Consider the following 21,157-nt stretch of genomic DNA (forward strand, 5'->3'; position numbering starts at 1 on the left):
AATGCAAGGTAGAAATTAGGAAAAGGGGTAACCATTTATCAAGAAAGTTTTCCAAGAGGATGTGGGCAAGCACTGTGAGGTGGTTAGGCTTGATTAGATGGGGGTGGGGTCCAACGGAGGAAAGGCATGGGAATAGAATGAGCCGCTTGACCCGGATCCCAGGGGACAGGAGACTAGGCTTCTGTTTCAGCTGAACTCACAAATTACTACATGACCTCAGGTCAGTTCTAAACTGCTTTGAGCCTGTTCCCTCACATGAAATGCAAAGGATGATGGTATCTAGTTCATGGAATTGCTGTAGGAGTCATCATAAGGTCAGTTAGCATGGTGCCTGGCTCTTAGTGGGGTCTCAACATTAACTATATTGCTGATAGAGCTCTGGGCCTTGGTTTCTTTATCAGAAAAGGAGTTAAATCACTCTAGACTAGTGTTTCCAAATGTTACACCATTGGCCAGTGTAACTTGATAACAGGACCTCATTGTAGAAGCCAAAGCTCTTAGCGGGGTCCTGGGCCACTAAGAGAGCAGTCCCTCTGTCCCAAGCTAATGTCTTTGGGAGATTTGTATGCTCCTATAGGTTAAATGCCCTGTGGGAGTTGGGCAGTGCAGCCTGGAGGCCATATCCATGATGTATTTTTCTGAGACTTAGAAAGGATATTTCCATTGCAAAGAAGGAAACTGAGAAGACCCCAATGGTCCCACCCCAGTCCTGATAGCTGGTTAATGTCAGGTTCTGAAACACGACCTCAGTCTCTAGTCCCAGTTGGGATTCTTTCTGTGACAACGGCTGACCTGCCAAGCATCATCCTTTTCCCAGTCGCTTGTGAGCACACGCATGGAAGGACCTGGCTCCTGACCCAGTCTCAAGCACAGCTGCCACTCAAATCCCTTTTTCTGCTCCCCACCCTTCCCTTGGTTATGCAACTCTTTTCTAATTTGGCTCTCAGCCACACACCATTTGGATTCCGGGACTTTAATCCTGCCTGATTGGGCTGAAATGAATGAGACAGGCTTCCATTCCCACTTCACAAAGGCTGCACTGTCCAACTGGTGAATGGGTTCCTTCTTTTGGGGCCAAAAGCACAGTTTAGAGCAGGGGGCAGCAAGAAGGAGCCCGAGGTCTAGCATAATCACCTGCTTGTGCCAGCACGTGAAATGGCCCTTTAAAAGGTGGAGCTTGGTTTTGGTGCGCCAGAGAAGAGCCAGGCTGGCAGGGAGAAGGGCCGAGCATGGCAGAATCTGGGTCCTTGCCCACCGGCTTCGGGGAGCTGGAGGTGCTGGCTGTGGGGATGGTGCTGCTGGTAGAAGGTGAGCCAGGACGGACCTGGGGTGGAGCGGGCACCCAGTGGGCTCCCAGAACTCAGGTCACAGCCATGGAGCTGACAAGGAGAGGTCCCCAAACCCTGCTCCTCTGTGCCTCCATCCATGGGGTTTCTGATGGGTGCACCTGTAGGATGCAGGCCGCGGTCTGGGAGACGAGCGAGAGCAAGGCCCAGGGAGTGAGGGACATCTGCCCAGAACATGACCAAGAACCAGAATTCAGGCCCTTTCATGTCCCACCGGCCGGGAAAAAATTTAATCCACTCCCCAGAAATCCTGCTAAGAATCTCGTATAAGCTCAGGCCTCTGGTAGGCTCTGGAGGCAAACAGCTCTGTCACCTCCTCTTTGTGTGACTATAACCCAGTTCAGCTGGGTTCTCTGACCCCAAGTGGGTGGTGGTGAAGGTTAGATGGGGTCATGGGTGTGAAGCGCTGGCCTAGATAGACACTCAGGATTTAAGTTCATTTGCCCCCATCCTCTCCAGCTCCACATTACTCCCACCATCTCTGTTCCCAGCCCTACGCATTTCCATTCCAGGGGCCACAAGGTGCCTGCCTCAGCCCAGAATCCCTGAGATGCTCCCTGAGGCCAGAGTTAGGACTGGAGATCATAGTGCTGGGTCAGTCCACGACTAAGTTATTAGGGAATGCGGCCCTTTTCACAGCAGATCCAGAGAAATAATCAGCCCATTTCCTCTGAGAGCTGATGATGGAGAGGGAGGGGCAGCCACCAGGCTGGTCCTGGAAGTTTGGGACACCATTGGCTGGGGACCCTGCCCTTTTTCCTCTCTTCTGGGAACCCTACAATCTAGCATCCCTCTCAGTCCTTAAATGGACCTGGAAATTTTACCACATTAAATCTTTGCACATGCTGTTCCCTTTTTCTAGAATGTTCTTCCACACCCTGCTCTCCTAGTAAACACTCGCAATTTTGAAGACAGGATTCTCCCAACTCCTCCCTTTCAGTGGGGAGGCAGGGTTCAGAGAGCAGCAAGTGGGTGACCAGGCTAAAACTAGAGATCTGGTCTGCCTGAGGTCACCCTCTCAGACTTACCTCATTGCCTGCTCCTCCAGGAAGCTCCCAGATCTCCCCTCAACCCACCTTTCCCAGGCTCTCCCTGACATTGCTGTTTGAACAGCCTCAGAGTGGCATTTTGGAATTAAACAGACCTGAGTCTGAGTCCGGCTCTGCCACTCACCAGCTGTGTGCTTAGGGCAGGTTAGTTAGTGTCCCCAAGCCTGCTTCCCAGCTGTACACGGGGAGGACAGCATCCAGGTGAAGACTGAATGGGAGGATCCACAGAAAGTGCTCGGCCTCATGCCCAGCCTACAAGTGTCAGCAGCTGTTGGTAACTGTGACTGTTCCAGCATGAATCATGCTGTACCTTATTGGTTTCTTCCTTATCTTTGAGTTGGGGTGGGGCAGGATGTACATCTTATGGCCTTTAGGGTCCGAGAGCCAGCGATGTCTGACGAGCTGCACCAGTAAGGTTGCTGAGGCTCCATCCACCCCAGGCCCCCTGTTCTGACCCCAGGCAGCCTCTCCAGCCCTGACGTCAGCCATCCCTTCTTTTCAGCTCTCACCGGCCTCTGCCTCAATAGCCTCACCATCCTCTCTTTCTGCAAGACCCCGGAGCTGCGGACCCCAACCCACCTGCTGGTGCTGAGCCTGGCTCTGGCGGACAGTGGGATCAGCCTGAATGCTCTCGTGGCAGCCACATCCAGCCTCCTCCGGTACCAGCCCCCCCTGCCCCAGTCCCTGAGTTCGGGGGCCCAGCCTGAGCTGGGTGTCGGACAGCCAGGACAGAGGCATTCTTCCCACCTATAGAACACTGCAGGGGAAAGGGTGGGCAGGCAGCATAAGGCTAAATCCGAGTTCTAGACTATCCCTGAAGAACCAGGGCTGATTTCTAGAGTTGCTCAAACCCCACCAACAGAGCTGGATGACTGTAGGGATTAAGAGCATGGACCCTATAACCAGGCTGCCCAGATTTGAGTCCTGGCTTCAGTATTTCTATCTCTTGGCTTCTTCTAGAAGCTGAATATTATTGCCTAACTCGTACAGCAGCTGGAAGTATTAACTTGTTATTATGTGGAAGTAACTTAAATGATGCATGGCACCTAGGAAGCCCTACCTAAGTGTTCGTAAAAGCAAACAGGATTTTGACAAGTGTCTAAAACCTTATGTTCAAACCATGATCTTTCAGTATGGTGTCAGGTGTTTCCAAGATTGTTTTCTTAAGCGAACTGAACATTCCTGCTCTGGTTTCAGGCATTCAAATAGAGGCTGGAGCACACCTGAGTGTGACGCTCAGGGCTGACCAGTCTGTGGGGTCTGAATCAGTGACAATTCCTTATCCTGATCTCTGCCTGCTCCTTCCCAGGCTTAGGGAGGAGAGCAACAGAAGCTGTTTTGGTTGGTTGGCCCATGGAGCTAAGAGCTGGAGCCCTCAGCTCTACCCTCTGGCTTAGTCTTCATCTGCTGTCTGACCTTGGTTCAGTACCTTTTCCTCTCTGAGCCTCAGTTTTCCTATCTATAGAATAAAGGCATGGGCTTTCCTCCTGACTACGATGTTCCATTTCCCATGCTGGAGGCTTCTGGCCACACAGAGAGACCCTTGGGTCCTACTGAGGTGCAGCAAAAGACACTGAGCCCAGGGTATTTGCACTGGGCTCCACCCATTCACCTTGGGGACTTGACCTCTGAGGCTGCTGTTTCCTCTAGGAAAAACAGATCATGAAGCCCTCTTCTGGGGAGCTGAGCCAACATTCAGGAAGGTGCCCTCCAAGCTTCTGAGGGGCAGGTGTGGGAGAAGGGCAGGGACAGAGGGAAGGGGTCACTGGTCCCAGTGTCTCCCACAGGCGCTGGCCCTATGGCTCCAACGGCTGCCAGGCTCATGGCTTCCAGGGCTTCGTGACGGCGTTGGCCAGCATCTGCAGCAGCGCAGCCATCGCCTGGGGGCGCTATCACCACTACTGCTCACGTAAGTCTTTGGGTTCCTGGACTGAAGGGACATCTACACAGTGAGGGTGGTCAGGACAAAGGTCTACACTGTGTTACCCAGTCCAGGGGAGTGTGGGTGGGTGTCTGTCTGTGAGTGTGTGGTGTGGGCATTCAGGAAAGGAGGGAGGCTGGGAGAGTGGACTTGAAAGGAGCTGAGGCACCTGCCGGAAAAGCTGCCTGTGCCCTCAATGCAGCCTCAGGCAAGTCAGGAGTCCTCTCTGAACCTTAGTCTCCTCTAAGAGCAGATTTTTGTAACCAACCTCCCAGTTTTTGAACATCAGATGAGATCATGGATACAGAAAATACTCTTGCAGACAGGCCCTGTTGGGGGGCAGAGAGGCAGTGTGTGTGTGTGTGTGTGTGTAGCTGGGCATGTGTCCCTGCACCTCACACTTCCCTAGGGCCTCTGCCATGCCAGGGCGTCATGAAGCCTAGTCTGGCTCTGGATTTCCCAAGCTGTATTGTCAAATATCACCTTCATAATTGGCCACATCCATGTACCACCTGCTCTGTTATTTGCTCAATTTTTTTTTTCTTAAAAGTGATTCCCTTTGAAAAATTTAAACACCTGCTTTAGTTTCATCCTCAACAATATCTGTGAAATGACAACTTTGATGTTCTTATAATTTTAGCACACAAAAAACATGTTCACCCACAGTCCATCTAGAATCCCACTCACCTCCAGGGATATGTGAACATACTTTGGGGAGCTGTGACTCAGCTAACCCTCATTGTAAACCCCCAACTTGCAGACTGGGAAGCGGAGGCTCAGGGAAGTTAAGTAGCTTTCTCAAAGTCACACAGCTAGTAGAGGCCGAGCTGGGATTGGGTATGGCCTGGATGCCTCCCATGGGGGGTAACTCCCTTTGTCTCCTGGGCCCCAAGTTCTGAGCTGTAGCTCTGCCTGGCATGGGGGCTACTGTGGTGTCCATGGCCAGCATGGCCTGAAGCATGGGGCATGGCCCCTTTGGAATCTGCAGATCTGCTCTCGCCACACACACATAGCCCCCTGCCCTTGGCAAAGTCACACACCTCTCTCCAGGCCAAAAAACTGCCTTTGTTCTTATCATTTCTAGTGGCAGGTTAGCCCCACCTGCCCCAGCTGACCATGGAGCTCCTCCCAGGCCACTCCTATCCCAGCCCAGCCCCCAAAGCTCCCTCGGGCCATCGTGTGTGCACATGCATACACATACATGCACTCACACATGTGCACATACACAATGCGTACCTTCTCAGACAGCAACAGGCTTCTCCACCTCAACATAGAGCAGTTAGTCCCTATCCAGGGGTCCCTAGAGCAAAGCCTTTCCTGTGCTGGAAGGCACCCTGGAGCACTATGGAAACAGGGAAGGCGAAAGGAGGGTGTTGGAACTTACCTACTCCATACTGGGTGACCCTGGGCATGTCACCTTGGTCATCTGTTTCCAAAGCCAAAAAAGCGACACATGGGACATGGTAGATATGAATTATTATGTCCACAGTTAGGGGGAGGGGCGTCTTAGCTCAGGCTGCCATGACAAAATACCATATACTGGATGCTTAAACAACAGAAGTATATTTCTCCCATTTCTGGATGCTGGGAGTCAGAGATCAGGGCACCAGCACAGTTGGGTTCCAGTGAGAGCCATCTTCCTGGCTTGCAGACAGTTGCCTTCTTGCTGAGTCATCACATGGAGAAGAGAGATCATCTCTCTTTGTCTTCTCTCTTAAGGGAAATAATCCTATCATGGGGGCTCCACCCTCATGACCTAATTACCTTCCAAAGGCTCCACCTCCAAATACCATCTCTCGGGGATGAGGGCTTCCCCATATGAATTTGGTGGGAACATTCAGTCCACAGCAGGGGATGACACTCAAGCAAATTGCATCTGGGGCTGTATCAATGGAAGTGAAGTGTCAAGATGAGGGTGGTTGTAGATCTGTTCTTTGCTGATCAAACCCCACCTGGAGTCCTGCCTTCTGCCCTGGGGTCTTGTCTACAAAAGAACATGACAAATAAGCCATATAAGGAGGCACCTGGGGAAGGCATTCTGAAGCTAGGTCCAGGAGGAAGCACTGGACGGGAAGGGCTGGATCAGGCTGCCACAGAGAAGGGACATGGAGGAGGTCAGGTCAGTGGGACTGGTCATGGCAAAATATGCTGCCAGGACCAAGTGCAGTTATTGGCACTGAGATAGGACCCTAAGCCCCAGGTCAAGAGCCCTCTTAGGGTATCTTGGAAGCAGAGAGAGTGGCCTGCTTCTGAGTAACAGCTAAGCATGGTGATACATCCAGCCTTCTGCCTCCCTCCCTCATAACCCTCATCTGAACCACTACCTATGCTTCTTTACTAAGTTGGTTTTGGAAAACACACCTATTTCTTTGCTACTCCCTCCTTTTCTGTCCCCAAAAAAGATGGAAAAGAGAGTCTGCCAGGAGATCTTCACCACCCATTATCTCTTTTATTCTCCATAACAATCCTCTGAGGTAGGGATTATCATTCCCATTTTGTGGAGGAGCAAATGGAGGCTCAGAGAAACTTTTAACTTGCCCGAGGCACTAAGCTATCGACCTTCAGAGCCAGGATTTAGGAATATTCTGTGTGATCATGAAGTCCATTGTTTTTCATTTTGCCTAGCTATTACCTCCTCTCAACCCTCCTCCTCTCTCCCATTCAGGCAGCCAACTGGCCTGGAATACGGCCATCTCCTTGGTGATCTGTGTGTGGCTGTCTTCTGCCTTCTGGGCAGCACTGCCCCTCCTGGGCTGGGGCCACTATGACTATGAGCCGCTGGGGACGTGCTGCACCCTGGACTACTCCAGGGGGGACAGGTGAGGTGGGAGGAGCAGCTACAAATCTCCCTTCCTTGGGAACCTTTCTGTGAGTCCTTTCAACAACAGTGTCACAGCTGAAAATCCAAGTGGGGAAATGTCAACATTTGCCAGTCAATCTCAACTCCTTAGTTATGACATCCACTTGCAAGTGGACAATGGGACTGGGGAAAGTGCATTCTGAAGACTGACCAAGTGATGGGCATGTTATACAAGCTGGGGTGTAGAGTTGTCCCAAGAAGGGGCATTACCCAGTGAGCTGTTGACCTGTGTCAGTTACAACAGCAACTGAGCCCGTGACCTCTTTGCCATCTTCTTCATGGTTAGTTGTCCCAGCTCTGACCTGATCAGTTTCTAGGGTGAGCCATGTCCTTTGTTCAATAGATTCAAAAATGTCTTTGCATTGGGAGGGACCTCCTTGGCATAGAGTTCAGTTCTCGGAATTTCCTGAGCATCTACTGTGAACCAACCCTTGGACCTAGTCCTAGTCGACAAAATTGATGCACGATGGCCTCCACCATCATGGAGCATATGTCTAGTACTGCCCCATCCACAAGGCTCTGGGGACACCAGGGCTTACACCCTTTAGGGGACACCTTGGGGAAGGGTCCAATGGGCTCCAGCCCCCCTCTTGCTTCTACTAGGGTCATGTCGCATTCATCTGCTTTCCATGTTTACTATGTTTACTCATGAAGCATCTGCCCCTGATGACAGTCTTTCCAGGTGAAATGTACTTGAGGACCCTAGGTCTGGCCCAAGTGTCTCTCCAGGGTGCTCCCTACAGATATCTCCCCAGCCAGGGTCCAGTCCTCTGGCAGCCTTTCCTCCTACCCCTCCTTAGTGGGCAGCACCCAGAATGGGTAACATTTCTCCCCTTCACAGAATGGGAATCTACCTCCTTGTGACTCCCACCTGTTCCTGGTCAGCCCTCCCACCTCCCCATGACCCTACATAGGACACCAGGCTCTCCTGGCAATCCTTCAATGTTTTCTTCAATGACACAGCATCCAGTCTCTTTCTTATTTGTAGACCCCTTTCAAATCCCTCTGCCAGGAACACTCTTTGAATGATCCTTCCTCTTGGTCCATTGACGTATCTTCCATTTGGTAAACACATTTTCCATTTTCCATGCTTGGGGCACATAATGTGAACAAGACTGAGCACTTGAACTGCCCAACAGCAAGTTGAAGGAGGACTCTCCCTCATTTCAGCTCTCTGGCTCCTAGAGGCAAGTTCAAGGAGGGCCCAGTGGCTCCCTGTCTCTAAGGGGAGTCAACCTGGGACCCGGGAACAACCATACTCTGAGCACTTGTCTGATGAGAACAGTTCCCTACCTGTGACTGTCTAGCACAACCACTGATGAGCCTTCCCTGAGAGATGGTCCTGACTCCTCTACCTACTCTGCCTGCAGAAACTTCACCAGCTTCCTCTTTACCATGGCCTTTTTCAACTTCTTCATGCCTCTCTTCATCACATTCATATCCTATCGGCTCATGGAACAGAAACTCAGGAAGACTGGCCACCTCCAGGTAAGGACCAATTCCCAGAGCAAAAGAAATCTCTTTGTCTCTCTCAGGGAACATGAGTGATGTGAGAGACAGTAGTGAGGGGTTTTCTGTGTTTTCAGTGATCAGGAGAAAATCCAGCTTTCTCAGAGCTTTGCGGGGGTTAGAGCAGGAATGCATCCTCCCCATTGCTGGGCATCGTCAAAACCTGGGAGGAAGGGTCAGAACTGCTTGGACTCACCAGACCCCATAACCTTGAACCGGGTCACCCTGTTGGACACCATCCATGCTGTCACCTTTCGTTCTTTCCAAGGATTTGAGGGTTGGCACAAAGTTACATGTTTTTCAAAAGCTTCTTTTAAATTGCTCCCAAGATGTCTAATTTACCCACAACATAAAATCACACCCGCAAGCACATTTTTCCAAGAAAAATAATTCTTCAAAATAAGCTCTCCTGGCCATTTCTGAATCTCTGCATTAATATTCCCTTTCCACAATTTTCTTTTGTCACCTGGACAACCTCTAGAGATGAGCCTTAACAAGCACTGAAATTTCAGAAAAAAAATCTGATTCCTCTCAAAGGAAGGTTTTGTTATCACTATGTCACAGGGTGGAAAATTGAGGCTGTGAGAGTCTGTTAAGTAAGTAGCCACAAGCTCCGTAACTAGTAATAACAGAGTTGGATCAAACCCGGGTCTGGGACTCCATGACCCAAGTGGTCATAGAGTGCACAAGAAACACTCAATCTTTGTTGAGACACTCAATCTGCCCTGATTTTTTTTTTTCCCCTGTGAATTGGAAAAGGACTGTACAAATCGATTTTAGCCAGAGATCTAAGTTGCCCCCAGTCAGCAGGAGGAGGAGGAGGACTGAGGGGGGGACCAGGATTCTGGCTCTGGGCTGTTGCTCCCCTGCCCTCACCTCCTCCAGGCTGTCCTTCACACTGCCCGCCCAAGCCCTGCCTGGGTGCTCAAAGTTGCCACGTTTATCCGAGGTTCAATGGGCCAAGAGACAGGGCTGCCACACCGATTTTCTTTTTTCTGGCTTGACTTGAAACCATCAGTTCAGGAAGCATCAGCAGAGGTCTCTGTGCATGGGCCCAGGGACTTCAGCCAAGAGCAGAGCGGTTTCCAAGTGACACTGTCTCCGCCTCGGCCCCGCCCCAGGAGGACTGTTTCTCTTTTCTTTTTTCCTTTCCTTTCCTTTCCTTTCGTTCCTTTCCTTTCCTTTCGTTCCTTTCCTTTCCTTTCGTTTCCTTTCGTTTCCTTTCCTTCCCTTCCCCCCCCCCTTTTTTTAATGGGGGGGGCAATTCAAGAGAAAAAATGTCTCCCAACTAACATATTTTTATTCCATGAAAAAAAGTGTCCTCTTTCAACTGAAGTCACCTCCTTTCTTAAAGGGAGACGCGGTCAAAAAGAAAATAGGCACTGATTTTGAGCTTCAGCTTTTTAACATCTGAGTGTATGTGGGAAGCAGGCAACTTTCCTCCTGAAGTTCGATCGCAAGTCGTGCGCCTCCCTGTGGCCAGAGGTGGCAACACAGGCCCTGCTCCCTGGTTGTGTCTCACACCTTGGAAAGCCGCTTTGAACCCAGGACAGGTTGGCACACCAGGTGGCTGCAGCTGCTGATGGCTGATGGGAGCTGGTTCTGGGACTGAGGTATGAGGGCAGCTCATATGGGGAGCCTCCTTCACACATCCACACTCCCAGAGCCCGGGGTTCCTCAGAAGCAGTGCAGACCAGAAAGGAAACTCATTATCTGTCCCCTAGTCCCCTGCCTCCAGGTAAGTCAAGCATGATCAAGCCATTTTACAGACAAGGCAAATGAGGTCAAGTAAGCTTAGATGACAGGCTTAGGGTCCCACAGCTTGCACGATCACACGGCCCCGCCCTGCTGAGTGCCCGCCTGGTCCCTAGGCATGTGGGGCTGCAGTCGCCTGAAGCAAGTCAATGCCTCCCTCCCATGACACTCTCTCCCCAGGTGAACACCACTCTGCCCGCCAGGACACTGCTGTTCGGTTGGGGCCCCTATGCCCTCCTGTACCTATATGCCACCATCGCGGATGTGAGCTCCGTCTCCCCCAAGCTGCAAATGGTACAGACACCTCCCGCACCCCAAGTTAGAACTCTCTCCATGTCTGTGTCTCTGTCATGCCCGATCTCTCCCTCCTGCTTTATGGCCTTCCGCTAGTCTCTTTCTCTCTTCCTTTGAACACTCATAATGCATCGGGAATTTGCTTGTCTCCTGGGTCACACGGGGCTGCTGCTTGACATTGCTTAGGCCTCATGTGAGATGACGGGGGCAGCCAGACTCTGGGACCAAGGCTGAGACCGGTGCTCGGGAAGGAGGGCGTTTGCATGCACCACCCGCCCTCTGGTCAAGGAAGCCTTAGGAGTTGCAGAATCAAGCCATGGACAGAGGACTGGTGGCTGCAGTGGAGTGGGGGTGGGGGGAAGGGCGGGGCAGGGCCAGGGTCGCCACGTGGGACCAGGGAGAGGAGCCGAGGCTGTGAAGCTTCTTCCCTGAACTTTTCTGTCACGCAGGTGCCGGCCCTTGTTGCCAAAACGGTGCCCACGATCAATGCTATCAACTATGCCCTGGGCGGCGAGATGGTCCACAGGGGGATTTGGCAGTGCCTCTCACCTCAGGGAAGCGGGCTGGACCGAGCCCGGTGAGGTTCTCCGTGGAGCTGCTCAGACCCAGGCCCACCCCTGACACCCCGGACTGAGCCTGGTGTGACGAGGCTGCCCTGGGATCCTGCCCGGCAGCCTCAGAAGCTAAGCTCCACACACTTGCCCGCTGACTGCCCCCACGGCTCTGTTGGGCCTGGCCCTAGGTCGGACACGAGGGATTCAGAGAGCAACCAGGCCGCGTGGGAGGAGCTGGGACTTCGGAGCCAGCCAGACCCGAGTTTCCGTCACAGCCCTTGAGACAGAGGCCGAGAGACCTTGGGAAAGTCACTCCCTCTGAACCGAGCTTCCTGACCTAGAACATAAGGCCTCCATGGGGCTGCTGTGAGGCTTAAGCAAGATAATGTATACGCACCATGCACACAGAAGCTCATTGAAACAGCTGTCGGGGCTCAGAGTGTTACATAGAAAGGGGTGAGAGTGCCAAGTCGCTTGTGGGAGGGCAACCCAGGCTGTCCGCGTTCAAATGCCGCTTATTAAATTGAGATCTGGTGCCAGTGACTGAGTCTGTCTGTGCATCTGCTTCCCAACTTGTAAGATGTGATGACAGAAATGGTGACTTCACCATGCAGAAAGCACCGGAACGTTACCTGGCACATTCAGGGCTCGCTGAGAGTTAGCCACCAGCACCTGCCAGTCAGAGACAGCTAGCTGCAGGTTACTTAGTTGCCAACATTACAATTCAAGACAATCCATTTAAAAGTCCAGATGTCCGAAGATGAGGCCCCACCAACCTGGAGGAGGCTCCATGGTGACAGTTTGTAGAGCTCAGGGCAGCTCTGTCCCGGTGCCCAGGGTTCGTTCCCTTCCACCAACTGTAGCTTTATATTCCCTGCAGAGCCTGCAGGCATCTGGGCCTGTGACAGTGATGCCGGGGCCCCCTCCGTGGATGTACATCTGCACCTCTAGCAGAGTCAGCATTTCAGGGACAAGGTGTGGCAGGTGCGCAGACCCGGGTGGAACCCGTTGTCTTAGAGGGAAGTAGAGAAGGTTGGCAGGGAGACGGTGGGCTCTACAGAAGGTCTGATGATGGAGAGCCAGCTGCCCCAGGCGCCTCAGATGCAGGAAGGACGAAAGCTCCACCTCCGGATGCTGAGCAGGGAAGGGACAGGTTCCCGGGGTGGGGGTGGAGGGGTGGGGGATAGAGTGGTCATGAGAACAACATCTGGGGTCCCTGTGCACCAGGACGTGCCTCTCAGCTCTGCAGATGCAGGAGATCAGACCACATAAACATAACTCACAAGAAGTCTGCTCCAAACAGAGGCCAGTTCGGTCTGTTGTGAAACCAGGTGGAGTGGGGAGGGAAGCAGCCCGCCCACAGCACTGTTTCCTAGACCACGCCCTGTGCCCAGTGCTGTAGAGACAAGATGCCACTCAGCCTCATTCCAGCGACCAGTCGGGGTCCCTGTCATCGGCCCCGGAGTGGGGACTGACAGGGGAAATCCTGGGGCCTGAGCTGTGCTCACACACAGGCTGAGCGGGTGGCCGCAAAAGTGATCGTGTCCAGAGCCCAGAGATTCTGACCCTGCCCCCACAGCCCATAGATCCTTAAATTGTCTTTACTGGGGACCCCCTCTTCACTCCACAATTATAGACTCTAACCTTGTAAGGTGGGACAGGGGAGCACAGAAGAAAAGGGAGGTGACTCCCAGACTCAGAGAGAGAAGGAAGACAAAGAGGCTGAGGGTGCCCAGCAAGACTGGCCAGTGTCGCCACAAACAGATCCTGTCCCACCTGTGCTCAAAGAGCAGGGGAGGAATGCAGGTTGGATGGGCACAGTCAAGGACACCTGTAGCTCAAACCCTGCATCCCGAGCCTGTGTAGAGGGGGGAACGTGGGCTCAGGGCCTCTCCACCCTGCACTGGGCTGGTGGGAGATGGCAGGGCTGAAGCAGCACCCCATGGGGAATGACCAAAGTCCCAAGTCCACCCACACCCCAGCCTCTCACTCACGGAATGGGTTTAGGGAGCTTTGTCACCTTTGAGCTTTTTTGCCCATGTCCCAGAGCACTTTCAGGGTCTCGAGTCCTGGTGGACCCTGTGTGCAGAGGCTGTCCTCTGCCCTCCTTGCCACCACCCTCCAGCATCCTGCCCTCAGGGACCAGAAGGACAGGGGAGGTGAGTCCTGCCTCACACCCATTTCCCTGCAAGCCTGTGGCACTGTCACTGGGGGAGGAATCAGAGCCAGGCCCAGAAGGTGGTCAGCGCCTTAAAAATGTTAGAGCACAGCCCCTAACGCCCTGGAACCTCCTGAGGCTCCTTTCACTCTGCCTGGCCCCCACCCAGGCCCATTCACAGCCCCCAGACTGTCTGCTGATTTTCTAGGGTGACCATGTGTCACTTTTACTATCAGGAAAACATAGGAAGAAAGCAGTTACTTTTGTCTCCTTGAAGTGTTTGTTTCCTGGCCCCTTCCTGTCGTTGATTTTGGTGAGAGTCCTTCCCCACCCCCTTCGCTCTCCTGCCCCCTCAGGCTCCCGTTGAGCAGTGTCTGCCCCAGGTCTCTTTCCTCTGTCACTTATGTGGCCCCTGTTGCCACTAGTAGGGACAGTGCCCTGCTCCCCCCACACAGACACCATGGGCTTTGCGGGACATGCCAGCCTGGTCCCCCAACCCACACCATCCACCACTGGTGCCATCATGCTGTCCCCAAGTTCCTGCATGCCAGGGGAACCGGACCCCATGGTGGCAGGGAACCAAGGGCAAGGAGACATTGTGTCTGAGTCACTGTGCTGATGGAGTGATTTGGGCCTGAGATCCTTTCCAGTCACCTCAGCCCTCATATCTCTTCCTGGCCTTTGTGAGTAAAACCTGTGCTAATGTGGCTAAGATGTCAAAAGCAGAGATTAGGGCCCCGCTGTGTCCAAGTAAGTGGAATCAGACACAGTAATAAGCATTCCCAACAACACCCAGAAGTTTTTCTCAGAATCTCTGCAAGTCTCTATGTCAAAACTAAACTCTTTTCCCTCATTCTAGACAAATCAAACATGTCCTCTGAGTGTCACTGTACACGTGGTTTAATCATGTGTTTCAACAGAATTGAAACGGGGAGCATTTCAGCCCCATTCCGTATTTTCCAAGTTTCTGTGGCTTGACTTGGTAACCCACGTGCCACCATTATTTTTAAAATGTAACCTACAGGGGAGGAGAGCCACATGCATGCCCTCGTGTGTGGTGACAAGGCTCCAGCCCTGCCATCCCCTCCCTGGGTGGCCCTGGGTCAATCACGAGCCCTCTCGGGCCTATCCGTTCCAATCTTCTCAATTTGAGCAGGCTCTGACAAGGGCAGAAGATTTTCAGACACTATCCAAAGTCTCTTTTTCAAACAAGATCGTGTTATGGATCCTATGTTTTTGGTCCTCCCTAAAATTCATATGTTGAAGCCCCCCCTTGCCCCCAACGTGACTATATCTGGAGATAGTCTTCACAGACATGATTAACTGAGGTCATAAGGGTGGGGCCCTGATCTAACAGGACTAGTGTCTTTGTAAGAAGAGATACCAGAGATTTTTCTCTCTCCTCTCTCCCCTGAGCATATGCATCAAGGAGAGGCCGTGTGAGGACACAGTGAGAAGATGGATGTCCGCATGGCTAGGGGGGAGCTCTCACCAGACACCAGCCCTGATGACACTTTGACCTTGGACCTCTACCTCCAGAACTATGAGACAATAAATTGCTGTTGCTTAAGCCTCTCGGCCAGTGGTATTTTGTTACAGCAGCCATAGCAGACTAATACAATGTTGCACCAAAGCTCATTGTTGGAAACAGATGACAGCAGAGGGGATGGAGTGCCTGGCTGGTGCCACTGCTCCCTAACACCCAGAGTACTCACCCAGTCTCACTTCTGCAGAACCTGGAATTGTATGAAACTCAATTTATAAGGCACAAAATTTGTTTTCTAAGACCATCTACCATTCTCAGATCCCTTTATTTCAGAGTTGATTTTTGCAAAGGAATATAAGTACAGTAGAATAATATCCCCCAACCCACCCCATCTGGGAAAGATGGCTCTGCCTCCTGACAAATGGACTTACATTAAAGTCACAAACAAAATAGCCAGTTATCTCTGAGGCATAGGAATGTACAGTCTCTGGTCTCCTCCCTCAAAGTCCCCACTGGGACCATTTTTTTTTTCTGGGGAGGAGAGGGACTGTGTGCCCGATTTGATTACAAAAAAGGAAATATGACTATAGCCTAAACTATGGTCTATATTTTTGCTCAAAAGTAAGGGGATTTTTGCAAATTTTCTACAAAGAGAAATAAATTCAATAGCAAGGTAACAGGCCTAATTTATGTGTATCTTTCTCCTTGCCATGGAATCGATAGGATTTCTGTTGTTTTCCCTGTTAGAGACACTCCTGGTTCAATTTGCTCAAATACAAGCTTACTCTCCCTCCCACCAAACTGCCTCCAGTATTATTTTCCCTATCTCTGTAAATATCATTACTATCTGTCCTGTCATATAAGCTAAATGAAAGGAAAAGGAGGGCGGGAAAAAAGCAAAGATCTGATATGCATAAATCCTGGGCAGGTTAGGACAGCGCAGTGCTTAGCTTCTACCACAAGGTGGCAGTGCTAACTCAATGATAAATTGATCCTGCGCGCAGCCCTGGAGGTGCCTTTCTGAAGAGCCTGGGAGTTTCCTGGTGAGGCCACGTGGGTGAATTCTTGATTCCTGCAGGATCTCAGGCAAGCTTCCTTTTCTGCTCTTGGTACAGAAGCCTAATGTGTAGCTGTTTTCTACCTCAAATGATGATATGATTCCACATCTCTCCTTGAAGGAAAAGAAATTTCATGCCCGTTGGCCAGAGCGCGCGCGCCCAGATGGCCCTAGCAGAAATCCCCTTTTCTTTGCTTACAGAGCAGTGACTGGGAGTCTAGCAAATGTAGACCTCCAAAGTCTTCCTGCACATAGGATTTGGTTAAGAGGTCTGGCTCGAGGTTTTGCCTCTGTCTTATCATAATTTCTCACAATAACTCACAATTTCTATGCCCAGAGAAGCAGCTCAAGCCTCAGCAAATGTGCTGTAAATGGCAATTGGTGATGGTAATGTTTCTAAGGTAACGAGTGCTGGAAAAGCCTTGCGTGAAGGCCAAAACCACAATCCCTAAATGTTCTCTCTCCTCTGGGTTGAGGTAATTTGCTGCTTCCCCCTTAAGCTGTTCCCTGGCCCCAACACTGTCCACCTGTTCTTTCCTCCTCCATCCAGCTGCTCCTACAATGGCCTCCATTGTCTCCCTGCAAGGGCTTCTCAGCCCAGCTGCCCTTCCCTCTGCAGCTGTTGAAACGCATGCAAGTCCTTTGCTCTTCTAGGTGCGAGGCAGCAAGGCAGCTTGAAAAGCAGTGAAGTTTGAGTATTGGAGAGACCTAGGCATGAATCCAGGATTTGCCTTTTATTCAGTGTGTGACCAAGTTGGAGCAAGGTTCTTATCGCTAAATTGTTCCACTTCCACCAAAATGGACTCACCAGGGTGGCATAATTTAAAGCACATGGCACGCAGTGGATGGTCAACAAATATTAGATTCCCTCTGTCAGGGACCTTTCAGCTATTCCCTGCTAGCCCCTGATTTTTCTTATTAGTCACTCAACAAAGGGGTACACTCAGGAAAATTATGATGACTGTGTGACGATTATATGCAACATGAATCAAACCTACTACCTCATTTAATTTCCCACACATCCTCAGAAACATAGGTCTCACACTTGTCTGCACATCTGAATCATCTGGGGCTTGGTGATTCATCAAAGTGTGGTCCCTGGAACAGAGACATCAGTTTTACCCAAGTGCTTGTTAGAAATGTAGACTCTCAGGCCCCACCCCAGACCTCCTGAATCCAAATATGCTTTTCAACAACCCCCCCACCAAGTGTAATTGGTGTGCACTTAGAGCTTGGGAAGCATGGTGGAGCTTTACAGACTGCGGATGTCTGGGTCTCTCCCACAGAGACAATGATGTAATCGGTCTGAAGAACTGGCTGGTCTTGAGACTTTTAAAAGCTCCCAGGTGATCCTAATGTGCAACCAGGATTAAGAACCACTGATGGGGGGAGGGTGTTATGGATATCCCATTTTACAAAGAGTGATTTAGCTGAGATTTACTCTGAGTCATCTCTGAGGCCATTCTCTCCTGTTTTATGTGCACATATAACATACCACACACATAGGCATATTAGTATATATACACACGTAATATATATACAAATATGCATATAATATATACACACATGTACATGACATATGCACATTACCACGCTTGTGCATATGTAATATATACACATGCATATTGATATATGTGCACATATGTATATTAATATATACACACATTCACACACATTTTTTTTCATTCACCTCCATCTTGTCCTATAGCTTGCTCTCATCTTTCTGTTACTAATTCCCCAAATGCCAAAGATCATAGACCTCAGCAGGAGATCCTCAGCCCAAGGCTTTTTGTTTTATTACCATGATATCGTTTATAAGATAATAGGGTCAGGTCTTATAAGTAATTGAGAAACTAAGGCATAAAAAGGTTAAACAAACTGCTTCAGTTCATACAGTGCATGAGGAAGCTTCCTGGATCAGAGACTTTCAGATTTCAGTGCTGGCAGTGCATGTCAAGGTGGTAGAGAGCCTGGTTTCTGAAACCATAAGGTGCAAACCACCACCTGGGATCTTGTTAAGTGAAGACTGGTTGAGGAGGTCTGGGGTGGGGCCAAGATTCTGCATTTCTAACAAGCTCTCAAGTGAAGCTGTTGCTACTGAAGCTGTGCTGTGTTCGGCCAGAGCAGAGCATGATAACGTGATCCCAACTGCCTGGCCTTCCCTTCCCAGCAGCTGACTGGGGTGGATGATTGAGACCCATGTTGAAAGGCATGCCAGTGACTGTGGAGATCCACTGACCTCCATGCCAGACCTCAGCCCACCACTGGGTGGCGCTCTGGCAATACCTTCCTAAGGGTTTCAGGTTGCTGAGCAGCTCTTGGGTGTTGATTGACAAATGTTTATTGAGCCTAATTATAAGCCGGGACACAGTTTAAACAAGACAGGGTCCTCATGAGCAGCTTACATTCTAGCAACAATAAACAAGTAAGTGTGTAAGATAGATCATTACAAATTGTGATAGGCACTCTGTAGGAAATAAACAAGGGATAAGATAGGAAGGTACTGGGGGAGTGGTCAGGAAAGACACCTCTGAGGAGGGGTATTTGAACAAAGACTTAAAGGATGAGAATAAGGCACTCAGGTGGAGGGGGTGGGGGGGGAGCATTCCAGGCAAAGGGAACAGCAAGTGGGATAGGGCTTGGCTGTTCAAGAAACAGAAAGATTTGTGAGGCTAAAGCAGATGGAATCAAGGAGAAGCAATAGGAATGCAGGGACCGTGCATAGGAATGCAGGGAGGGGCCCAAGGTAGGATGGGTGGAAGGTGGTTGATAGAAAGGATGGCTTAGGGTTTTGTTTAAGAACAATTTAAAGTCTTTGAAAGGTTTTAATCCTTGAAAAGTAGGAAAGTGATGGTGGTAATGTTAAGAAGTGAACAGATATGATGTATGGTTTTGGAAGCAAATATAACAATTTGCTAGTGGCTTGAATAAGTCTATTAGTTTGAATTCTTTTGATTTTAGGTAACAATCAAACCCAATCTTAATTTTCTTCAGAAAATAGGACCAATTTACAGACTTATAAAAATGAAAACTATGATGCAGGTGGGCTTAAGGCAAGCTTTGATCAGGGCTCTAGCCTTATTTTTCGGATTCTCAGTCCTGTTTCATCTGTCCCCCACCCTTTGTGTGTCCATTTATCCTTATGCTGACTCCATACATGTTTGCAAGAGCAAGTCACATACATGGTTGTAAGATGGTTTTATTTGCATGGAGCAGGGGCAGGCATCATTTCCAACAACTGTAAAACAAAAATCTTGATCTTGGGATTGACTGATTGGGAGATCAGAGCGTCAGCTTAATACCCCCACTGTACCTCCACTGCCAGTGGACTGATTAGCTTAGATGGGAGTTACTGGAAACAATCAGCATGGATAAGGGATGAAATTATCTTAGTTGTCTTGGACCAATGAAGGTATGGGTGTGATCAATCCTACCCAAATGGCGTAGGTGCTACATAGTAAGGAAGAACCACATGGATTTTGAGGAGCAATTTATAACTTCTGTTATTGTAAACCATATTGGGTTTGAAGGCATGGAAGAACATGCGGATGACACCCAAGTTTTTGGATGTGTCATGCTAAGATGGGGAAAACCAACAGACTTGGAGGGGGAAAAAAAACCAGATGCCTCTTAGATACTCAAGTATCTGAGTCCGGTGAACATTTGTAAACATGAGCAGGAACTAAAGGGAGTTGTCCTGGGTGGAGTCACTCACATCACATGACATCCCCTAGGTGTGGGACAGAGTGACAAACTTCAAGTCAGTGTTATAGTCTCTCCCTAACTCCTAGTCCAAAGATTAGCATGAAGAGATGGGTGGCCTACGATTCTGATGAGAGGTTTAGGGCTAGTGATTCTCCAAACCAAATAAAGCCATGGAACACCAGTATTCTGCTACTAAGGGGATAGATGGAGGACCTCAGTGAACAGGTGAATGAAAAAATTTAGAATGAAAAATCTTTTTCACATCTTTTATTTCTGTAATACTTCAAACAGCCAGAGGAGGGAGATAGGAAGGGGATTGGAGCCCAATTTTTAGATGAAAACAATGACATTCACACAGGTTAACTGATGACACCAGATCTTATGTTTGAATCCCACCCTCTTGATTCTAAATTTAGCCTCTAAACTCTATAGATCCAAGTATCTATGATCAGATAAATTATTCTTGGAGATAAGAGATGTACATGACTTCAGACAGCACATGCTTAGGTGTCTTTTTCAATGAGTTCTCTGTAAGGTGACTTAACAGGGTCACAGCAGATAAGATGGAAAGAACCCTGGGCTCCCAGTCAGACCAACATTCACCTTGGAGCTCTGCTGCTCCCTCTTGTCTGACCTTGGGTGAGTCATTGAATTTTACTGGTCTGCATTTTTATCTGTCTAATAACTGGTTTGAGTTAGGTTAGTTGTTTTCAAACTTTAAAAATAGTGTCTTTTTTATTCTTTTTAAAGAAAAGCCATACTAGGAAGTGTAAGTAAATTAGAGAGATCCTAGCATAACTCGTCCCCTAACCGCTTCCCCCAGGACCGTCATCCTGAAAGTTCTAGCGACCGCTCTGTTTTGGTTTTCAGGAATCTGTGGGTTGCCTCCCTTTCTAGGTAAGTCCTGGGTTTTCCTACCTTCCCCAGCTTTAAAGCCTCCAGTCCCCCAAGAAAGCTGCGTCACAGTCTGTCTCCACAACTGGCCAGCACTATAAGCAGCAGATGTTTTCTGTTCATAGCTCTGTTAGTGCTTGAGCTCCATGGAAGAAGCGTCCTGGTTGTTCTGCCTGCCTGTGTTTCAAAAGAGGCTTTTGTGGAAGCTCCGGCATGAGGGAGCTGAAGAAAGCATTGTTCATCAGTTGTTGATAGCAGGTGGATTTGCCAAACCCTTGCTCAAGTTAAACAGGAAATGATTAAAGTTTCCTGGAGTTGGGACAAGCAAGAATCATAAACGCTCATAATCATGAGCAGCACTGCCTGATACTATACGATACTATACTATACTATGGGCTTTACGTGTGTCATCCCATCTAATCCCCTGAACCATACTAGGATCACAATGTTATGATCTTAAGTATTATTATCCTCATTGCATATATGAAAACTAAGGCTCTAAATGATTATGAAAACTGCTTCAGGGCACTATTAGAATGTGACACAATTTGGATAGAAATTCCCAGAAC

General features: G+C 49.8%; 1 protein-coding gene across 2 annotated transcripts; it reads left to right on the forward strand.

Moving 5' to 3' along the window:
* The first annotated feature begins 1,229 nt into the window (after positions 1-1,229).
* RGR (retinal G protein coupled receptor) lies at positions 1,230-11,315 on the forward strand. 2 transcript variants are annotated; one of them, XM_047072605.1, is made up of 7 exons: positions 1,230-1,308; positions 2,898-3,054; positions 4,171-4,304; positions 6,982-7,135; positions 8,547-8,664; positions 10,621-10,734; positions 11,184-11,315. In XM_047072605.1, the coding sequence occupies exons 1-7, from the start codon at positions 1,230-1,232 to the stop codon at positions 11,313-11,315; spliced, it is 888 nt and encodes a 295-aa protein (XP_046928561.1). The 2 variants fall into 2 exon arrangements, with proteins under 2 accessions (XP_046928561.1, XP_046928562.1); XM_047072606.1 differs by having other exon boundaries at positions 4,183-4,304.
* Positions 11,316-21,157: the final 9,842 nt, after the last annotated feature.

This window comes from Lynx rufus, unplaced genomic scaffold (assembly GCF_022079265.1).
Source record: "Lynx rufus isolate CCGP_SWC_20201006 ecotype Redwood Valley unplaced genomic scaffold, mLynRuf1.p SCAF_11, whole genome shotgun sequence".
Classification (NCBI taxonomy): domain Eukaryota; kingdom Metazoa; phylum Chordata; class Mammalia; order Carnivora; family Felidae; genus Lynx; species Lynx rufus.

Excerpts from the sequence above, each read along its gene's own strand:
- RGR (XM_047072605.1), top strand. The coding sequence starts at position 1,230 with ATGGCAGAATCTGGGTCCTTGCCCACCGGCTTCGGGGAGCTGGAGGTG. Across the intron at positions 1,309-2,897 it reads GATGGTGCTGCTGGTAGAAG|CTCTCACCGGCCTCTGCCTC; the intron begins GTGAGCCAGGAC and ends CCTTCTTTTCAG. Across the intron at positions 8,665-10,620 it reads GGAAGACTGGCCACCTCCAG|GTGAACACCACTCTGCCCGC; the intron begins GTAAGGACCAAT and ends CTCTCTCCCCAG.